The sequence below is a fragment of the Sparus aurata genome, chromosome 2 (assembly GCF_900880675.1).
Source record: "Sparus aurata chromosome 2, fSpaAur1.1, whole genome shotgun sequence".
In the NCBI taxonomy this organism is placed as follows: Eukaryota; Metazoa; Chordata; class Actinopteri; order Spariformes; family Sparidae; genus Sparus; species Sparus aurata.
This window is the reverse complement of record NC_044188.1, coordinates 20,987,819-21,005,599: the sequence shown is the minus strand read 5'-3', so window position 1 is coordinate 21,005,599 and position 17,781 is coordinate 20,987,819. Positions and strand designations below refer to the sequence as shown.

General features: G+C 42.3%; 4 protein-coding genes across 8 annotated transcripts in view; 2 read left to right on the top strand and 2 right to left on the bottom strand.

Moving 5' to 3' along the window:
- egfem1 (EGF-like and EMI domain containing 1) overlaps nucleotides 1-6,208 on the bottom strand; it is a 63,246-nt gene extending 57,038 nt beyond the window's left edge. For all 3 annotated transcript variants that reach the window (XM_030438294.1, XM_030438302.1, XM_030438312.1), the window contains exons 1-4: nucleotides 5,945-6,208; nucleotides 4,772-4,906; nucleotides 3,955-4,064; nucleotides 3,712-3,816 (exon numbers count right to left, since the gene is read on the bottom strand). In XM_030438294.1, coding sequence (XP_030294154.1) covers nucleotides 3,712-3,816; nucleotides 3,955-4,064; nucleotides 4,772-4,906; nucleotides 5,945-6,021 — 427 coding nt within the window. In that variant the 5' untranslated portion in view covers nucleotides 6,022-6,208. The remainder of the gene's footprint in view (nucleotides 1-3,711; nucleotides 3,817-3,954; nucleotides 4,065-4,771; nucleotides 4,907-5,944) is intronic.
- Nucleotides 6,209-6,898: 690 nt separating this feature from the next.
- mffa (mitochondrial fission factor a) lies at nucleotides 6,899-11,580 on the top strand. 3 transcript variants are annotated; one of them, XM_030407528.1, is made up of 8 exons: nucleotides 6,899-7,111; nucleotides 7,757-7,976; nucleotides 8,286-8,455; nucleotides 8,575-8,666; nucleotides 9,498-9,662; nucleotides 10,555-10,611; nucleotides 10,805-10,889; nucleotides 10,990-11,580. In XM_030407528.1, the coding sequence occupies exons 2-8, from the start codon at nucleotides 7,763-7,765 to the stop codon at nucleotides 11,119-11,121; spliced, it is 915 nt and encodes a 304-aa protein (XP_030263388.1). In that variant the 5' UTR covers nucleotides 6,899-7,111; nucleotides 7,757-7,762; the 3' UTR covers nucleotides 11,122-11,580. The 3 variants fall into 3 exon arrangements, with proteins under 3 accessions (XP_030263388.1, XP_030263398.1, XP_030263406.1); XM_030407538.1 differs by lacking the exon at nucleotides 9,498-9,662; XM_030407546.1 differs by lacking the exons at nucleotides 9,498-9,662; nucleotides 10,555-10,611.
- Nucleotides 11,581-12,137: 557 nt separating this feature from the next.
- On the bottom strand, nucleotides 12,138-14,515 carry dnaaf1 (dynein axonemal assembly factor 1). Its single transcript, XM_030407350.1, has 2 exons — nucleotides 13,369-14,515; nucleotides 12,138-13,293 (listed from the first exon to the last, which is right to left on the bottom strand). The coding sequence occupies exons 1-2, from the start codon at nucleotides 14,345-14,347 to the stop codon at nucleotides 12,422-12,424; spliced, it is 1,851 nt and encodes a 616-aa protein (XP_030263210.1). The 5' UTR covers nucleotides 14,348-14,515; the 3' UTR covers nucleotides 12,138-12,421.
- Nucleotides 14,516-14,545: 30 nt separating this feature from the next.
- On the top strand, nucleotides 14,546-16,986 carry mrpl44 (mitochondrial ribosomal protein L44). The gene is made up of 4 exons (XM_030407363.1): nucleotides 14,546-14,790; nucleotides 15,599-16,067; nucleotides 16,207-16,385; nucleotides 16,526-16,986. The coding sequence occupies exons 1-4, from the start codon at nucleotides 14,615-14,617 to the stop codon at nucleotides 16,698-16,700; spliced, it is 999 nt and encodes a 332-aa protein (XP_030263223.1). The 5' UTR covers nucleotides 14,546-14,614; the 3' UTR covers nucleotides 16,701-16,986.
- Nucleotides 16,987-17,781: the final 795 nt, after the last annotated feature.

Here is a 17,781-nt window from a genome sequence, read left to right as displayed (position 1 = left end):
TCGTTGTGTCAACACACACACTCAAAAGGGCACAAGCACACCTGTACACTGAAACATCCACATATGGAAAAGTCTGAAAAGCATCTGAGCAAGAACAAGCACTGGCCTTTGACCTATGCTTGCCTGGAGGGATAAACCAAAGGAAAACATATACAAATACAATACAACAGCATTGAATGAAATAAAGTAATTCTCTCACAGAAATGTTGAAAAAAAGACAGATTAATCTATACCACAGGCTTCAGGAAGCCTTACGCAGCATATGATATACAAAATGAAAGCTGTACAACTGGACCAACACCCAGGAAATCAATCAGACAGGGCAGAAAACAGACAGAAAGACGGACACTTACACGCCACAAAACTATAGACATTACATGCAGTAGGATTAAGGCCACATGGGACAGGAGGAGAACACGCAGGAAACGCCATATAATAAATCTGATGGAGCCTTGTGAAACATCTTCATGACCAAACATCCAGTCCAGCTGCCTTTAGATAAATCTGCGGAGGTCAACATTCCTGCCTCTCTCTACCGTATCTGCTTTTCCTCCATCATACATGAATCACATACAGGACAGTAATAAGTCCGTCAGTGTGGAATGCTAAAGCTCACAACGCAAATCTAATAATAAAGAGGATTCCCTGGTGAAACTGGGTGTGCACATACAGTTATCCAGGTCCACAGGTCGAGCTGTGGTTTCAGTCTCTCATGGTAATTATGTGCTGCTGGAATGTACATTACATGCCTGATATTCACTGTACACACACACACACAGAGCATGTGTCCATCAAGGAATAAATCAAGGATTTGTGAATGGCCCATTGGTCAATTTACTATATATGTTAAGACTTTATGTGTAATGTTGTCAGTTAGCATTATTTCAAAGTAAGAAGCCTTAAAATCACAGTACGCATGTAATTTTTGCTACTTTCTGTCTCGCAATCAAAATAAAGAAAGCATAAGGTGTAGTTTGATGATGTCATGAAGTGGCGTGGAATCATGGGAGTTGTTGTCTTCATCGTTGAACAATCGCTGATGAAAAGCTATTTTTCGTTACCGAGGCAGAAATGTTCACAGACGGGGGGTCTTATGCGCTATTTTTGTAGTCACTTTCACATTTTAATGCAGAAACGTTACATTAAATATCTTATAATAACAAATCATTTTGCTGCCCCCCTCCCGTTATCAATGGATCATAGATTTGTCATAAAGTTTAATACTACTGATGTAGCCGGGTTTGTTTTTGGATCACCCTGGATCTGCTTTCCAGTGAGTTTTAACTGTGACAACGTCATCGCCATCTTCACCTACATGGAAACAAGTCACACTTGTGTTGTCTTCCTTTATGGGATGCAGTTCATGGTCAAAAACACTATGATAGTAGTCTAAACTTACAGTTCTAGAAGTAATACCTTCAAGATTTTCAAAAGGATTCTAAAACTGTATTTCTTAAAATATTTTGTTCCTCTTTGGGGGAGACAATTTAGCTAAAAAGGTCTAAATAGCTTATCTCAAACTCCTTCAGCACAGGATTATTGGGGTATATGTCTATGCACATAGCAGAGTTTCAGTGAAGGAACCTGGCTGAGCACAGGAACTTGGCTGACTCTCTCCCTGTATAATGACTCTGGCAGAGGAGTGAGGATAAATCTGTCTAGAGAGCTGAGAGAAGGAAAAACGTTTTACAAAAAGAGAGGAGCAAGATGAGTCTGAAGCACGGGATGTGCGCGAGAGAAAGAGAAGTTCTGATTAGATCTAATAAGAATACCTATCTGTCACTCCGCTGTGTGAAAAACAAAGAGCCCGTGTCAACACAAACGCACGGGAGAGCTACCTCTAACAAACAATGACACGTTCCTGTGAAATGTCTGAGCACGAGGAGGAGCTGTTTCAAGGCCCTGGCAGGCAGGCCCTTCCTCCTGGGAAAGTCAAGTCAATCAAACAGGAAAAACTCTGCAGTGTGTGTGCGCATGTGTTTGTGTATGTGTGTGTGTTTGCAAGCATGTGGGGAGCAGGAACCAACTGTGCCCCGTTCACCATTCTGTCTCGACGGGACACTTCCAGAACAGTAACAGCCATCCTCCTGTTTGTGTGTTGACATAGCCGAGCGGAGGGGTTTGGTCAGAAGAGAGAACAGACGCTGAGGGTAACGAGACAACGCTCAGAGACAAGAGGGACAATCAGGTTTTGTTTACTGCTCACTGTGAGAGTTCACCAGGAACCTTTTTTTTTTTTGTTTGTGACCTCGAATTCTTCAACAGTTTGTAAGATTTATTTTTTCCACATTAGTACAGTTTCATGTTTTCAAGTACAGTGTTGTAAGTAATAATAACTGATATGATGATATTAAGATGGCGGACTCTGGATGTTTGAAGGGCAGGGGTGAAAAAAATTACCTGTGATAATATGCAAATCATTTGAGGATCATTTGGATTACAAATTCTAGCAGAGCCTTAGATAAGAGCACTGATACCACTTTGTTTTCCATACAGTAAAGTTATTATTCAAGCAGCAGGCAGTTAGCTTAGCATGGCCCAGAGACTGGAACCAGGTTTTTTTCCAAAGGTGTAACAAAATCTACCGACCAGCACCTCCAATGTCTCCAAGGGGATTAATTACTCCAATGATCATTTTCTTCATTCATTTACTGGTTGTTTGGTGATAAAATATATAATATAAAAAGAAAAAATGAACTCCAAAGCCCTAAATGACATCCTGAAATGTCTTCCTTTACCCACAACCCAAAGATCGGTTTCCTGTCGTGAGAGTAAAGAGACCAGAAAATATTCACATTCAAGAAGCTGAAATTAAAGAATTTTGACAGTTTTTTTTTTTTTCTCACAGAAAATCAGTTATCAAAATAGTTGGCAATTAATTTAGTAACTCTAAAGATGACTAATCAACTTCCTATATCTCATTTGTTTAATCCTGTGAGCAGCTACCAGGAAACCAGTGGAAGTTTTTGCTCCTGGCAAAGAAACAGTCCACAACATGGCCAGTAAAGAAGTAAAATATCCAATTTTTTGAACAACAAACAAAATATACTGTGAAGTTTGGATTTTGTTGCCATTTGACAGATCCAGGATACCTGTTTCCTCCTGGTTTCAGTCTTCATGCTAAACTAAGCTAAGCAACTGTGGACTGTAGCTTCATATTTGCCGCTCATATGTGAGAGTGGTATTGATCTCCTCGTCTTATCAGAGCATGAATATGTGTATTTCCTAACTAATCCATTCCTGGAATGTTGTCATATGTGACAACATTTGTTCTATCCTTCTCCTCTCTAATGAAATCATATGAAACCAGAAGTGAATATACCCTCATTAACATGCAGTTTTTATAGAGTGGAGGCTGAGCTCAGTTAGCCACAGCACTCCAGGCTGTAGCCTTCAAAGGAAACCATTCCTCCCAGAGAGCACTTCTTCTACCTTTAACTACCCAGAGACCCCCACGGAGCAGCCTCATCCAATCACAGCTTCACTACAGGCTCATTCAGCTTGTGCAAAGTGAAAGCATAAGGCCTGAGCCTGGCCTATTAAAGCTTTAACAACATGTTGTCCTCCGAAGATGTAAGTCAGTTCACTGCCTCACGAAGCTGCACTCAGCTTATTGCTGTACACAGACTCCTTTATTGCAAAGGAATGGAGTATGAAGGTTTATAAACATCAACAAAACCCCTTTTCTATCAGCTGGGAAAGAAAACTCACCATACTGGCAGCGCGTCCCTTTGAAGCCCAGCGGACACTGACATATCTGGTCTCCGGTCTCCGCACACTGGCCTCCGTTGAAACATGTGTTGCCGCTGCACAGCCCTGCAGATGCCACATACCAACCATAAGGCTGCTGATGTATGTACTCGACATGGCTTCAGCCAAAATATTGCATTAAGTATCAAACTGATACAACAGCTTCAAAACTAGTCCTATGAGATGTAAAATGATGTTACTCACTGTGCAGACATCCCACCTCTTCACCCATCCGAGTCCAGCCAGGGCAGCACTTATAGACTATGTGAAAGTCCATGCTGTACACTTGTTTGTAAGATGTGTAGTATGCTGTCCTGAGGAGGAGAAATTCTGTTCGAGTCACATCAGAGGATTTTCAGGAAGTTCCTTTTCAAAGATTCATTCATATTCATTCATTCTTCAAAACACGCACCAAACCTGCCTTCTCAGACGCCCCTATGGTAGAGAAAACATAGGATGATAAATTTCCCTCTACGGTGCCCTTCAAGTGCCCTTTTTTCACCCCTGCCTATGTTGATTTTATGTGTATACATGCATATTTTTTTATCTCTGTTTTATCTTTTTGTGCAGCACTTTGGAAAACTTGTGTTTGTTAAAATCGTGCTATATAAATAAAGTGGATTGGATTGGACTGAAACATCCTCAGTCCACCACTGCAAATGTTTATAGGTATCAGGACCTTACTCATAAAGCTCAAAATGACCTCAATAGGTTGATTATATGTGTGGTGTTAGCAGGCATTTTTAGAAAGAGACCAGTGTGTCTTACTAAAATGACTTCAAGTCTGTGATCTCCAGTTCAACTGAGCAGTCAAAGAGGGGGAGAGGTTTTCCCTCCAAAGTCATTCCAGTAGAGCTTATAAAAGTGTCTCTTGATCAGAAGAGCTCAGACTCTGCATTGGATCAATGTGTAAAAGACTCCATCATGACATCATGACTGTGCTTATGAATGAGACGTCTTCATGGAATAGTAATGCTAATTGACATAGTGTATGTGCAGTGTGCGTATTTGTTGCTTTTACCTTCTCTCGTAGCCCATACACCATCTGTGGCTGGTGCAGCCCTGTTTCCACACCTTAACCATGCGGGTAAAAGCCTGGACACAAGGCTGACGCCCCCCCAGCATGGACATCTCCTGGTCAGCACAAACATTTGGCCTGTGAGTGGATAACACACAGAATAATAATGGAGAGATGCATCACAAAACATTAGTTCAGAGATAAAAAAAAAAAAAAAACAGCAATAAATACATTGTTGAGTGCCTATTTTTCATTGCTACATATAATGTTTAATTGCTTGATTGATTTCAGAGAAGGTCTATAGATCTTCCCATGCATGCGCTCCAACAGACAGGACCTTTCACATGCTCAGTTGGATTAACATCAGCTCATCGCACACTGTCAAACAATTACAGCTTCCTGATCGGTGCAGTATGCTTAATTAAGGTCCAAATTAAAAAAAAAAAAAAAAAAAAAAAAAAAACAGCACATGGTTTAGACACTGCCTACAGGCAATAAATAACTGAAGAAATTCCACAGGAAATTAAGTTTCTTACTCTCCAGAGTTGTTTGCATGGTCACGTGTGTGCATGCACGCATTGAAGTGTGTATGATCATTACACAGCAGCAACAGAGGTTTGGCAAAGACACAGTCCACAGTCCTAGACAGTCTGTGTTGTCAGTGCAGGTACCCTAAACTATCCAGAGGTGTCCTCCATAAACATCTGGCTTCAATACAGAGCAGCCTGAAGTTTATTAGAGGAAGTATTCGCCTTCTCCGGTAATGAAAACGATTCCCTCACTCATGTCAAGACAGGCTATTTAAATTCAGAAACCTCTGGTAGAGTGCAGTGCCACAAAAGAAATAACACATGCAAGTGAACGCTATTATGCAGAAGCACGTTATAGCAGTGCTATTAAACACATCCATCCTCATAGGGGACCTGAAAGAGCGACTCCTAGTGGACACTGAACAGATTGAACTGTAATAGAAATACGGACAAAAGCAACAGTTAAATCATTTACAGAAAATAAAACTGTTTCTGACTTTCTGTTTTGCAAGGCTGCGACACGCTGCTTCTCTCTCATGTCAAAGCATGTAAAAGTAAAACTTTTCTCATCCAGCTGAGTATTCAGTAAAATCAAAACTAAAGTTCAAACTAAAAAAACTTTGGAAAACGAAAAAGCGTCACTTACATGCCAGGCTGCAGCTCCAAGGATGATGCGACGTGCATGGTGCTGAATAATATCACACACAAAATATCCGGGAACATTATTTCAGCCAGTTCCACACACACGGAGAGAAGCAGTGAATCGGCGCAGCCTCTGTGTCCATCAGATGAAGAGCATCCTGGCAGTTATGTTAAGTCCGCTGGAGGACATGACTCAGAAGTTGGTGTTTGTCTTGCATTGATATCTCCCCCCAGATCCAGACGTGATTTCCCGTTTACTCACTGGTCTTGCGGGGGGACGACTTGTCTCATGTCAATCGCAGCATTTGAATGGCTCCTGGTGAATGCACCACCCACAGTCACTGAGGGGGCCACCTCCCCAAACCCCCCGCGACATTGACCTGTGCGCGAACACATGATGCGATCAAATGTTCCGTGTCATCTAAAAGGAAATCCTCGCTAAAGGGTTTCTCTTAGTTCTGAGAAATTCTGCTCAACCATACAATGGAAACGACAATGAATTACGTACTATAGACATAGAAGAAACACCTTTGTGTTTAATGCGGGCCGAGAGGTATAGCTCGTCTCTGGACAGGATAGGACGTGATTTTACCATAGCCTATATGAATTAATAAATATTCAACTTGCATGATTTACGTGGTGAAATTTTGTGTGCTAATATTTTTCATTAAATATGTATTAATTCCTTAATTCCGCTCAGGTAAATTAAAGTGTAACAGCAGCTTAAGTACAAAAACAGATGCATTGTCCAAATAAAAAGAGCTTTAAAAAAGAGCAATATAAAATATGATATAGACAAAATGAGCTTTGAAAAATAAACTAAATAAATGAAAATATCTAACCTATTTAAATAACAAAATTAATTAGATTACTTGAAATGTAAGCAAAGTCACAAACGTATCGAAAATAGTTTTTTATTTTTAATTTCAGCGCTTGGTGCATGTGACGTTACTTCCTCCCGAGCTTTCGTACTTCCTGTTTGGAGAGTTAGAGGAAGAAGAGAGGAGGCTCCTCTCTCGTAGCAACACAAGGAGATGTTTGACAGCTTCACCATCTGCAATACGTACATTTGACCGGACCATTCGGTGCATTTATATATACGTTTTTATTTCCTTCAGGATTTAATAATTATTCTTCGGATAAGTAGCTATCTTTGGCATCAAACCAAACGGTAAGAAACCGAAACTAACGCGCTAGCTTGAAATGGCGCAAATGTGTTGTCTAGTTAGCTGTCTAACCTCATTTGACATTAGCTTCAGGATTTTGTTGGGAGACTCAAACCACCCAGCTAAACAGCAGCATGTTACTAATAACTGCAAACACGGGGGAATGTTAGTTTATGATCAGTAGCTAACCAAATAAGTACTGTATTAGCTTTACTTCAAGCATCGTTGATATTAGCATTATGTTAGCATTGGTGTTAAAGAAGATACATATGCTGTGAATGCTGTAGCAGCTCCTATCTGACCCAGTCAAACTAGTAACTGTAGCCTCTCTTTGTGTTCGTCTGCAAAGTCAGAAGACACTAAGTTATCGTCATATGATTGTGTCACGAGCAATTTTCCATTTCTTGCTCCCAGCTTCTCCTTAGCCTCAGCGATATTGTCCTGGGTGTTGACTGAAGAGGTTTTTGTTTTGTGATCTACTGTGTAGTAGCTGCAGATGAATTATGGGTCAGTAGGCATGTAGTGTTGCCAAGTTCAACAGGAGATAAGGTCATAACACACCTGTCTGTCATATTGTCTTGTTTTCTGACCTTTGTGACCTTTCTGTGACTAACAATCAGCTCTGTTTTCCTGAACAAATCATTCCACAGAGCCAAATGAACGCAGCAGCATTCCCTTCCCCCACGGCAGAGATGGCGGAGATGAACCGAATCCAGTACGAGCTGGAGTACACTGAAGGGATCAGTCAGAGGATGCGCATCCCTGAGATGCTCAAAGTGGCTCCTCAAGCCCATGAAATCCCTAATTTAGGATCTCAGGATGTCTACCAGGGTGTCATAATGCAAGTCCCAGAGAGAATTGTGATTTCAGGTCAGTATACTGTTGTCTATGCGGGGGCTGGGTTTTCTATGCTATTCAACTTCTTTTATTGCATACAAACCTGTCAGCTGACTGTAATCAAACTAAGTAACTTTGTTATGGCCACAGATACAAGATAAGCCTCCATCAGTGGCTCAGGACTTTGTCCATCCCTTTTAATAATCAGCATTAATATCACGCCAAGTACCTGTGAATAGAAAAGTCCTCTGTCAACTTTAGCCTTAAAATCACAGCGTATTATATAATCTGAGAAAAGGAGAAAATGCATCAATCACTCATTCCAAAACTTTCCCTTGTCAGGAGACAGCAATGACACCCAGTTCCCCAGACCAAGAGACCTGGACCTAATCCAGTCAACACCACTAGACACCCTGTCACTGAAGACTCCACCCAGAGTCCTCACCCTCAATGACCGGCCCCTGGACTTCCTGGAAGAAGAGCAGCGAGCAGCTCCAGACAGCGAGGAGGTGGTAAGTGATAAAGCAATCAATTGTCCGTTACTAAGGGTATAAAATTTACTTATAGACTGAAATAATTTCCTTACAGTAAACCATAACCTGAATAAATCCATTGCCTTTACTCTTTGTAGTTGCGGCCCCAAGGACGATTACGGCGGGAACGCTCAGCCAGTGAGAATGCGGCTGCTCGTTATAACAGTCAGCTGACCCACAATGATTCCGCGTGAGTATTGCTGTGGATATGCCATTGTTGGCCTATTACCAGCTCCATCTTATCACCTACATGCATGCACCGGCATGATGAATCTGTCTTTTAGTTTATGATTGCTTCCGTCCCTTTGTCTTTGTGACGTGGCTGGTTGTCTGGTGTCACTGGTGTTGTTTGCTGTTTTTGGTGTGGAAATTCAGCTCTATTTGTTGCTGACACTGATCCATTAACACCATGAATTTAAACGTTTCATGTTCTAATCAGTTTTGATTTGATCCTTTCAAGATTTAAAAATGTGTTGTGATTTTGAAATTGCCAAATATTGCCATTTAGTCGATAAACACAATTGAAGGCAACACTTCCTTCTCTTCTGCAACGCTGTCACTGTAAAACATTAACGGAAAATTCTGACGCAGGCTCGATATTATTAATGCAAGCTATTCAGATGTCAAGAATATCTAGATGAGCTTTACTTATTTTAAATAATGGCAGATCTTGAACAACATGCAGCTCTGCAGCTTTATTTTAAGTCATGGCATGTGACTATAATCTTACCAATATTTGGCTCATTTGCTTCTTTAAGTTCACATCTCCTCTTCTGTTTCTGTGGTTTGTTGAGTGTATTATATGCTTATAAAGCACTATTAGTAGTTGGCAGGTTAAATCTCCAGCTGTTCTGGCAACATTATCTTTGTTCTCTTTCATTCGGTTGCAGTTTTTAACACAGTCAGTAGAACCGAAGACACTTTCTTTTCCTTATTTCTCTCCCTCTCCTTCCTCCTTCCTTTGTCTTTTTTCTTCCCTTTCCCTCCGAATTGGCTGCTCTTAATGGCGTTCACTGAACAGTGCGACCCCGTCCCCCCCAGCCACTGTCCACCCTTGCCCCCCTCTCACCGTGACTGAGGAAGAACACAACCTGTACAGCGCTAGCGGTGTTCTATCTTTCATCCAGTCCACTACACGTCGGGCTTACCAGCAAGTCCTGGAGGTCATGGATGAGAACCCTCGCAGGTGACCTCCCAATCATTCGGTCATTTTTTGCTCTGAAAAAATTTGGCTTACTAGATATTGGTCAGAGAGGACAACACAGGCTGCATCAGTTGTGTTTACTTCTTCAAAGCCTCGTTAGATCTACTTTTTATTTCTGCTTCACAGCACCCTGCTTTTATGGGGAGGGGGTGCTATCTCTGAAATATTGTTGGCCCTTAGCTATATTGGGAGTGTTTTTGTGATAAGCTCAAGCATAGCATTAACATTTCTAACTGATTATTTGTAACATTCAATAACAATATTAATACAGCATGCATTAGTCAAAATGTTAATGTAGCCATTTCGCCTTGTTTGCCTGTCTAACCCGTGCTTTTACTCAAAAGTTCGACCTCGGTAGGCAGAGTTCATTCTTGTAGGAGCTATTCAGGTGAAAAGTTGTACTAGGCCTTGTCAGCCATTTTAGATTTAGGTTTCACGTTGGGAAAAAAAGTTAATGATCCCCTTAAGGAAATGTGTTGTATCTGGAAAACTGATAACAACTTTCAACTCCCTGAGGAAGGTGAAAGCAAAAAGAAGGACCTTTAGATATCACCAGTGTGTATTCATACTCTGCCCACTTCAGAAGTTTGATTGGCACAACTTTGTTTCACACTCTAAGCCTCACATCCTGTAGGGGAAAGGTTTTTGAAAATCACTTCTTGCAAATTTTGTGAACTGTTTTTGAAGAAGAAATGAATAAAGTCTCTTTTAAGACCACATGCTTAGCCTGATGGTTTCCGGAACAACCCAATAAATGTAGCTATGCGAAGGACGTTCAGTCTGTGTGCATGTTTGCAACACTGTGCCATGTGTTTGTTGCTCTATCTCTCTTATTTTTCCCTTCTTCCAACCCTGTCTTTCCCCACCTCTGTAGCAAACCATCACTGCGAGGGGGGTCAGCTTCGAGCTCCAACCCCCTGCATGAATCCAGGTAACTTCACCTGGTTATCTTCATTCTGATCCTTTGTCCTTTTCCTCATCCTTTCCTACCTTCCATCCTCATTTCGAGTCAAGATATAACATTAAAATCATCCATAAAATGATGATGCACGCTGTATCCAACATATGCTAAATCATACTCACTTGATTTATGTAATGCTCAAAGTGTCGTGTCTCTTTTCCAGGCTCGCGTTATCAACATTTGATGCCACACTGGACGGAGCACCTGATGACATGACTGTGGTTGACGCAACAACACTGCGACGTCAGGTTAGTTCTTAATAAATACACTACCTCCATCTTTTAGAGCGAGAGCTAAGTGTGATGTGCCTGTGACTGACAAAACATGTTTTTAATTATCTACATCTAGCTCATCAAGTTGAACCGGAGACTCCAACATTTGGAGGAGGAGAACAAGGAGCGAACAAAGCGAGAGATGATCCTGTACTCCGTCACAGTGGCTTTCTGGCTCGTCAACACCTGGGTGTGGTTGCGACGTTAGAGCCGTCCTGTGTTGCTGCCGTCACCGTGAAGGACGAGCGCACTGTCCCCTATTCCACGTGTCAAATGTTAGCTACTCGCTGCACTCAGTCCCTGTGTGTTCAGGACCTTGACACGTGTTCAAGGCCTGTGGCCCACAAGGTTGATACTATGATTTTGTTTATTTAATACATGTACAGTTTTATTTTTTTACTCTGATTTCACCCTGTCTCATTTTTTTCTCACGTTTTTGTTTTTACTACAAATCTTCTTGCTCAATGCTAAGCATGACTTGCTGTAAATATTTATTCATGTCACTCAGAGCTTTGGGGGGAACTCAACCAGGGATACAGTATATCGTAGTTTACCAATATAGGTAAATGGAGGTGCGGTGTTGAGATGTAACATGTTGAATATTTATTGCCGACAGAGAAATATGTGACTTGAACTTGGAAATGTAATACAATTTAGTAAAACCATACATATGGCGTGTTGTGTTTTTATTGATGCATTAACTGACATACACACAACACTATAATTGTGTTATTTGAAATAGGAACATATATCTCACATTTTCCTTTGCCATTTTTAACCACAATTTCTTTCTCATGTTAATGTTTTATTTTTTTCGTGAATTAGTATTACTATATGTTAAAGGAGCAATACGTAAGGATTGGCCGTCTGTCATATTCATACTCCAGACAAACGGGGAAGCTCAGTTAGCTATGCTAATGTCTGGATTTGATTTATTTTCTCACCTGCCTCTCAGGGCTTCCGCACATTAACATTTTGCATCTTAACAATATAATACAATGGCTTTTGCTTATGGCTCATGGTCCACTATGAGGTTTCAGCTTTGGCCCTCCATGTGGAAAATATCTGGGCTCCCCTGCTTCAGATACATTGGAGGTGTACTTAAGTCAGTTTCGCTAGTGCACAAGAGATTCAAAATAGTGATAATCTAACCATTAATGTTTGCGTCATCCTAAAAGAAGGTGTGAAGCTATTATTGCCACTACAGAAACCATGAAAGAAAACTACAGGTGGAGTAAGATTTATTCAGTCTGTTTTCACACAGTGTTACAATTTACCATATAGACGAAATTGCTTTGAAATACTTCAACACAAATATGCTTGACAATGAATTACTTTTCTAAATATACTTTTTTTTTTTATTATTAAATCTTTGGGCATTTAACGGTCTCGAATAGACAGTCCATTGCTTGTCAGCAGTGAGACATATTTGACTTGAAGTCGAGTCCTGTGAAAATATGTACTTTGTGACTTTAATCTGACAAAAAATGCTCTAAACCTTGAACGCATCATTCCAGCTCCTCAATCAGGCAGCGTGGTGGAGAAGAGGTTTCGATTGTTTCTGACTTCCCCACTGGTCCAAAAATGGATCGCTCAAGGGCGCCCCAATCGCCTGAATACACCAATGATGAAGACTTGCTGGAGACCTCAGTTGGTTCGTCGCAGTCACTCAGTAAGAACAGTGAATCCCCATCTGGACTGAAGTTCGGCATGCCCTCACTCTGATTCCCAGTAGGTTGATCCTCATCGTCACCTCCTGATATGACCTCTATTTTTGGTGTGAACATTTGCTGAGAAGGGAACATCGCTGTGAAGTCGTCTGTGTCCACGTCCTCTAGATCGGGCAGGTCATCGATACGCAGCGAGCGAAGTGGCGGAAGGTCAATGGTTTCCAGCTGCTCTTCATCCTCCAGCTCTGTAACCAGTGGTCCAGGACCGTGTGCCAGTCGTACAACCTCGTCTGCTTCAGGAGGAGCTTCCCCGACCCGATAAGGCTGTTTCTTTCCTGACTTGTGCTCTCTCTCGGCTTCATCTCTCATGAACTGGAGTCCACGTGTCTGGTTTTGTTGTTTTTCCTCTGCTTTTCCGATAATACTTTCTTTCTCTTTGGATGAGTTCTCTGAATCGACCCCTTCCTCCTCTTCCATCATCAGCTGCTTTATCTCCGATTTGTCCTGGTCATCTTTAACTAACTGCTCTCTCTGTCGACCTGACTGTTCTGCTTCTAGACGTTCACTGTTTGGCTGATGTTCATTGGGCGCCTGTGTTGGTTGCTCTTCATGGGCATCCAGGCTGCCTTGGACAAAGGCTTGGATCTTCTCTCCTTGTGATGAAGTTGAGATTTGGGTGTCGTTTTCCTCACAGGGAGTCTCAGTCACCCCTGAAATGAAGTAGATTGTACTGTTAAAAATGCAAAACCATATTTACTCTAGGATTTTAATAGCTGAAATCTTACCTTTCTCCTGAAGCTCTCGAAGGCGTCGTCTCTCCAGCGCTTTCTTTCTAATCTCCGCCATACTGTCCAAGCTGTTTTGTATTTTCCTCCTCTCTCGTGTCTCCCATTGCTCCCTCTCTTTACGCTCCCCTTCCAGCCCTCCCACCACCCAAGCCTCTGCACATGCCCTGTCTTTGGGGAACACAGGGCGGTCATCGAGGAAGGTGAGCTGCTTGAGGCGCACAATCATGGTCTTCCTGTAGTATGGGATTTTCTTCACCACCTCATTTCCCATTAGGTTTAGCACTCGCAGCTCTGGCATAGCCTCAAGTACAGACAGGATCTCGGGTTCATCTAACAGATTGTGAGACATGTCCAGCACGCTGATTGCCAGACACTGACTCAGGTGCTCTATGTCCCTCACGGTCTTCAGCTTGTTGTGGGCGATCTGCAGTGTGCTCAGGTCAGGAAGGCAGGAGATGCTCTCGATGATGGTTATGTAGTTGTTGGAGACGTTAAGGGAGCAGAGCTTTTTTAGAGGTTCCAGGTTCTCCAGCTTGCGGATGAGGTTCTGCTGAAGGAACAAGCAGCGCAGATCAGTTTGAGCATCCAGGTGCTCAATGCGTTGAAGCCCGTTGCTCTCCAGCCAGAGACACTTCAGTCCTGTGTACTCCTCTAAGTTCTCGATGGTGGAGAAACCTTTGAAATGCAGGTACAGTACGTCATTCAGACAAGGTGTTATGTAAAGTTTGTTCTGCTTGCAGTGGTCTTTCAGGAATCCCTTGGTCATTCTTGGACTTGAGTGTTTGTCCTGTTTCTCTCGAGGTGGGCTTTGCAGAGTTTTGATATTCTCCTTGTTTTCTTGAGCTCCATCCTTTGTCATGGCGTCCACTCCATCTTTGACCGAAGAAGTAACGTTAGTGGCGGCGTCTCCACCTGCCTTTTGAGTCGACTGTACCACATTATCTTCAGTCGTTTCCTCTATTTTAGCAGAGGACATCGCCAAAAATATATCAAATTAACACGCAGGCGAAATAGATATTATGTAAAGTTATTTTTCTTGCGTTTTCCGGCAGTTTGTAAGACGTGTAGTCCCGTAAATGTCACTCTGCAGTCCGGTCCGTTTACTAACGACGGGTAACGTTTATGTTGGTCTCCATGGCAACGCTTTTTCCTCACGTCAGAACCTGTTCTTGGCTGGCCGGATGTTGTTTCTCGTTCCGTGTCGGACAGCTTTAGCCGTTGCACTCCGCTGTCACTGAACGACATGGCGTCAGGGTACATACTAAATCGTGGGGCGCTAACGTTAGGCATTCATTGTCAGCGTGTCTGCAGAAATATATCAGTAACACAGGTCAGAGAGAAGAAGCGATGGATGAGAGCCTACACATACCTCATGGAGAAGAAGCTGAAGCTTGAAGGACCTCCGCCGCCGAAGCCACGGTGAGGCTAACGTTAGCTAACACAAGAGCTCACTAGAGAGCACTTCAAGGCCACTAATGCATTTTATATATATGTCAGTGTGTTTGTTCATTGTAGCCGATTGAGTAGGCTTGTTATAGAAAATATTGTAGTTATATTACAGGCGTACATAGTGCGGACTTGTGTAGCTGCGTGAGCGTGGCTACTATTTCCACCGTTTTTAACGAGGACTTCAGAGCTGAGCTAGCAAACATGGTTCCTTCGCACAAGTGGAGGAAAGTCCGGCCGGATCTCTTGCCCCAGTTTGCGTCCCACTTTATCAACAAACATTTTTTTTACAATGATAGTAACTTTGAACCAAAACGTTTTGTAGTCATCCTCAGACAGCTTTTTCAGAAGTTGGTGCCATTATTTCTTTTACTAGTATGTAAGACCTCAGTTTTTCCGCTAGGTTAAATGCTTCAGGGGGCGTTAAAAACTCTGCCCCCTTGGGGAGGTTAAAAACGCAGATTTTTGGCCCGAAATACAGACGTTTGGCGTCGATGTCCATCCATCTTAGGTTTTTTTTTTTAAAGATACCTGTTGTTATGAAGCTTTTATGGCACTTACACCAGCGTAAAGACTTACCGTGAACTGGAGTAACAAGTATAATCAAACTCGTCATTTCAAAATAAAGGTCTCTGAACGTGAATAAATCACTACATAACATAGGCTCAATAGAGTATGTAGTTTATTTTTCTCCAAGGCAATGGTAGGGGAATCCCTGCACACAGTTGAAATCTTGTTTTAGACAAAGTCAGGACTCAATCCATGTTTGCCTTTCTTTCAGGTCACAACTGCCTAACTGGGATTACCATGCCGAGGTTCAGGCTTTCAGCAATCGCCTCCACGAGAACTTCTCCCTGGAGCTTCTGAAAACAGCCTTCATCAATCCCTGTTACCTGCAGGCGGAGCAAGAGAGGAGACGGGGGTTAGGCGTGGACTCTGAGGCCGCCGCTCTTGTTCTGAAAGATAACATTCAGCTAAGTTCAACGGGAGCGGCTCTCACCAAAAGCTTCCTGACCGACTGGTGCAGGGCCAGCTTCCCGAGCCTGCCGAGTGAGGGGGTGGAGGGTATAGTAGGGCACCTTACCAGTCTAACAGTTGTCGCCCATGTAGCGAGAAATCTTGGCGTTGAAGACTTAACCATGAGTGCAGAGTGCCCTGTTCCTGATGATGTGATTCATCATACATTCATGGCGGTGATTGGAGCACTGGAGAAGAGCAGTGGAGTAGAGCGAACTGGATATTTCCTCAGGGTAAGAAGCGTGCTGCAGAGTTCTTGGTGATGTTTCAAAGTCACTATTGTTTATCTGCCTTAAGATTCTTCAGTTGGCTCAATTGTTTGTACAGAAGTGTCACATTTTCCTTTTTCTTCACCTCCCCCGTTCTCCATAGGATTTCCTGGCCACTCAGCTGATAGGGAAGGACCTGTTTGATATATGGACGGTTGTCAACCCTATGGGGCTACTTGTGGAGGAGCTTACTAAGAGGAACATTGCTCTGCCAGAGCCTCGCCTCATCAGGGCTGCTGGAGCCAGCACTGTCCTACCACTATACTTTGTGGGCTTATACAGGTGTGGGTCTTTTGGGGGATGCCGTTGGCCGAAATACTGCAAACAACACATTTCTTTTTTAGTCAGAGCTGACATGTTGGCATGATTCATAACAGACCTGATGGTTTAAAGTGTTTTGTTTTTACTGTGTGCTGTTTCAGCGACAAGAAGCTTCTGGCTCAGGGTCCAGGAGAGACACTCGTTGCAGCTGAGGAAGAGGCGGCTCGTGTGGCCCTCCGTAAAATCTATGGCTACACGGAAAACCGCAGACCCTCTGACTTCTCTCCACCACAGCAGCATCAGCAGCCACTAATTACATCAGTCAGCAGCAATTAACGATGTGACAGCTCCCATGCTGTGAACTACAGACTGGCTATGGATTGTATGGATCATTATTGTTTCAGTTGTCAATTGGAACGTCTGTTTCCCCCAGACAAAGGAAAGCAAAATAAGCCTTGTTTTCCACAGTTCGACTGGTTACATGGCTTACCTCAGCTAATGACCAACAGTATAGGTTCAGTTGTCCATAGCAGAAAATAGCTCTTGTCTGGTTGTCTTTGTAAATATTATGATTGACATTTGTTATGTTATTCATCTGTAATAAAAGTGAGAAGTATGTGTACTTTGTTCATGCATTTTTTTGGGATAATGACTATTTTCTTCCATATTGTGTATGCTTTTATGAGAGATTAATGTGTTGATATAAACTTATTATCTATTTGTAACATTCTCTGATACATAACTTGCATTTCATAATTTCAGTTGTAGCTAAGTGCCTAAGAAATTGAAGAATTGCCATCACGATACTTTTATCAGATGGACCTGAAATCTAAATCCTTGAAGACGCTTCATGTTCTTCAGCTGCTCAAGCCATAGAGAAATGCAGTCATCCTCCTGGAGGTATTAAATTGTAGATCACAGAGTGCAACCACTGCAGAGAACTGACTGACGAGCCCTCATCCTTAGAGGCAACAGATAAATTTTATACAATGTCGTAATTGTTTTTATTGGCAAATCCAGTGTCTTTTAGCGGATATGGTTTAATCTACATGTGTTTTGTGCTACTTTCTAAAATTAAATTGCTGCATTAAAAATATATGAATTAAAAAAGAAACAACGCCACACTTCCATATCCCTTTGGAACGTCATACTGCTGCAGTGACGATTATAATACGCAGAGTGGCGCTAATGTGTTAAGGAACGACTATGTGCACTGTCATGAGTACAACCAAAGAGATCTCACGTAAGAGACAAGATAGTTCATGTCTTTGACTAACCTTTTGAATCCGCTTTTTTTACACGGAATATTCCTCGAACTAGTCATCTGGTCCTCTTTATCTACAGTAATGTTTTCCACATAACCTCGACAGCTCAACAAAAAAAATACCCTTACAGGAATATACGCAAGATTTCGCAA

Bases quoted from the DNA above. Each gene is read 5' to 3' on its own strand.
- mffa (XM_030407528.1), top strand. From the start codon at position 7,763: ATGAACGCAGCAGCATTCCCTTCCCCCACGGCAGAGATGGCGGAGATG. The intron at 9,663-10,554 runs GTGACCTCCCAA...CCACCTCTGTAG, and splicing joins ATGGATGAGAACCCTCGCAG to CAAACCATCACTGCGAGGGG. The intron at 10,890-10,989 runs GTTAGTTCTTAA...ATCTACATCTAG, and splicing joins CAACAACACTGCGACGTCAG to CTCATCAAGTTGAACCGGAG.
- mrpl44 (XM_030407363.1), top strand. From the start codon at position 14,615: ATGGCGTCAGGGTACATACTAAATCGTGGGGCGCTAACGTTAGGCATT. The intron at 16,068-16,206 runs GTAAGAAGCGTG...CGTTCTCCATAG, and splicing joins GAACTGGATATTTCCTCAGG to GATTTCCTGGCCACTCAGCT. The intron at 16,386-16,525 runs GTGTGGGTCTTT...GTGCTGTTTCAG, and splicing joins TACTTTGTGGGCTTATACAG to CGACAAGAAGCTTCTGGCTC.
- dnaaf1 (XM_030407350.1), bottom strand. From the start codon at position 14,347: ATGTCCTCTGCTAAAATAGAGGAAACGACTGAAGATAATGTGGTACAG. The intron at 13,294-13,368 runs GTAAGATTTCAG...ACTTCATTTCAG, and splicing joins TCGAGAGCTTCAGGAGAAAG to GGGTGACTGAGACTCCCTGT.